Raw genomic sequence first — 2,523 nt, 5'->3', positions numbered from 1 at the left:
CCTCGAGAATCTTCAGCCTCTCTAGCCTCACCAGTCCTTATGTTATTTAGTAATATTTAATAACATAAGGACTGGTGAGGCTGGAGAGGCTGAATATGCTCGAGGGAGCCTAACATAAAAACATACCGCACTTGCGCTGCAGTTAGAGCAACGTTTGTAATCTAGGAGTAAGGGTGCAGCTATTTTGTAACCTAGGTCAGCCCTTCTTAAACTTTTCCCACTCGTGACCCCATTTCACGCAAGAAATTTTTAGGTGACCCCGGGTATATAAAATAGGTATACAAAGCAAACATTTACTGATAATAAATCATTACGAAATTTAGTTTAAAACAATTCTTTGGAAATATATAATAACATTTATTAAAGACAAAATCAAATTTGCATACTAATGAGATGGATGTGCTTGTTTATTTTTACATAAAGAATTAAATCTTGGCTGAATATTTGATACTGCTGGACATAGAGCATATTCAACGTTTTTCAGAGTTGATCGATATTTTGTTTTTATATTCGTCAATGCTGAGAACGCCGCTTCGCATAAATACGTAGTACGGAATGGCAGAAGTATGTCTAGGGCCATTTCAGAAATTGTTGGAAATTCTGTCCTAATCTGAAGCCAAAATTCAGGTAACGATTTTTGCTGAAACTCAAGTTTGAAACCTGTGTCACTTGATAACTCTGCCAATTCTTCTTGAACTTTTAATGGCAGATGACTGATGTTTTCGAGTTTGGTTTTTGAACCCAACTTTGTTTTTGTGAATCAAAATTGGAAGAGAAGTATTTCTGAAACTGTGTCTCCAGGCACTTCAGATGATCAATTATAACTCTTACAATTAAATCTTTGGGAAGGTTATTTTCAATTATAAAATCATCTGTAGCTGTAAATATTTCTAAAGATCCATTTGCCACCTTATTCTTCCATATGTTAACTTTTTTTTTAGTAAAACTTTCAACTTTATCTTTTAACACAAATATGTTACAATTTCTTCCTTGAAGCGACATGTTTAAATCATTGAGTTTTTCAAAAATATCAGACAAATAACACAGTTTTGAAAGCCATAAGTCATTATGAAAAAAATTAACAAAATCGGATTTCTGCTCAGTCAAAACTATAACAACTTCATCTTTCAATTTCAATAATCTGTTTAGACTTCGCCCTCTTGAGAGCCACCTTACCTCTGCATGTAGTAATAAGCTTTTGTAATCGGAGCCCATGTCTTTGCAAAGGTTTGAAAACAAACGACTGTTAAGGGCATGGCTTTTAATGAAGTTAATGATTTTGATACTATCGCGACTCACAACATCTAACTCCAGTGATATTTTTTTGGCTACGAGTGCCTCCCGATTGATCATGCAGTGAGTAAAAGGGATATGTTCATTGCCACCAGCTTTAACTTTTGCTAAAATCCAACATTTCTGCCCATCTGCTCCAGCGCCGTCTGTACAGACTCCAACACAGTTTTTCCACTGTAGCTCTTCTTTTTTGAAACATTCATCTACTTTAAGATATATATCTTCCCCTCTTGTGTGCCCTTCCAAACGGCGACAAAACAATAATTCCTCATGTATGCTTCCTTCATAAACATATCTTACATAAAGTAACAAATGTGCCATGTTAGAAATATCAGTTGTTTCATCTAACTGAATTGCAAACTTTTGGCTGTCCTTAAGCCTGGTAATAAGCTGCTGGAATTGGTCATTACTAATTTCAGAAATTCTTTTGGAAACAGTATCATTCGATAAAGGAATTTTACGAATTTCACCCCCATACTTTTTCCCATGAACTATTTCTGATATTTTAATAGCAGCAGGTAACACGAGATCTTCTCCTATCGTGTAGGGCTTTTTAGTTTTTGCGATTAAATAAGAAGTTTCGTAAGATGCAAGTAAATACTTTTCGTTGACAGTAACAAATGTCTCAAAAGATTTTTTTTCTTTATTTGAAAATTTTAAAAGGCGTTCAAAATATTCCTTTGGTTTATTGCAGTACGCTGCATGCTTGGTATTAAGCTGTCTTTTTAGTTTGGCTGGTTTCATGCTCTCCGCAGCCAAAACCTCCTTACAAATTAGGCAAAGAGGTTTTCCTACACCATCATGATCATTAGAAGTAAATCCATATTGCAAAAATAATTCATCATATTTTCGTTTTCTGGTCACTTTCAATGTGCTACAACCTGGTAGCAAAGACTCTGTTGCATTGTCACCAGTATTTTTACCTCCTCTGTCTACATTTAGCCACTTATCCATAATGAAAAATATTTTTGTCCTAAACTGAAAATATAAATAAATAATATCTTTAGTTTATAAAATTACATTTGTTGACCGCAATATTATGATGTTACTAAACACACTGACATTAGCACCGCCATATTATGATGTTACTAAACACACTGACATTACAATACATTGCACCCAGAATCACCAAACCATGTTTCTAATGCGCATCTCACCCAGAAATGCCCAACCATGTCTCTAATGCACACATGTCACCTAGAAGCACCAAACCCTGTCTCTAGTGCTCAC

The 2,523-nt window shown here is 35.0% G+C and overlaps 1 protein-coding gene across 1 annotated transcript; it reads right to left on the bottom strand.

Annotated features, from left to right (window-relative positions):
* Nucleotides 1-699: 699 nt before the first annotated feature.
* Nucleotides 700-2,247, bottom strand: LOC128657575 (SCAN domain-containing protein 3-like). The gene has a single exon (XM_053711950.1). It carries the CDS (start codon nt 2,245-2,247, stop codon nt 700-702), a length of 1,548 nt encoding a protein of 515 aa, XP_053567925.1.
* Nucleotides 2,248-2,523: the final 276 nt, after the last annotated feature.

Source organism: Bombina bombina, chromosome 4 (assembly GCF_027579735.1).
Source record: "Bombina bombina isolate aBomBom1 chromosome 4, aBomBom1.pri, whole genome shotgun sequence".
NCBI classification, from domain to species: Eukaryota; Metazoa; Chordata; class Amphibia; order Anura; family Bombinatoridae; genus Bombina; species Bombina bombina.
This window is presented reverse-complemented; position numbering and strand designations above follow the sequence as displayed.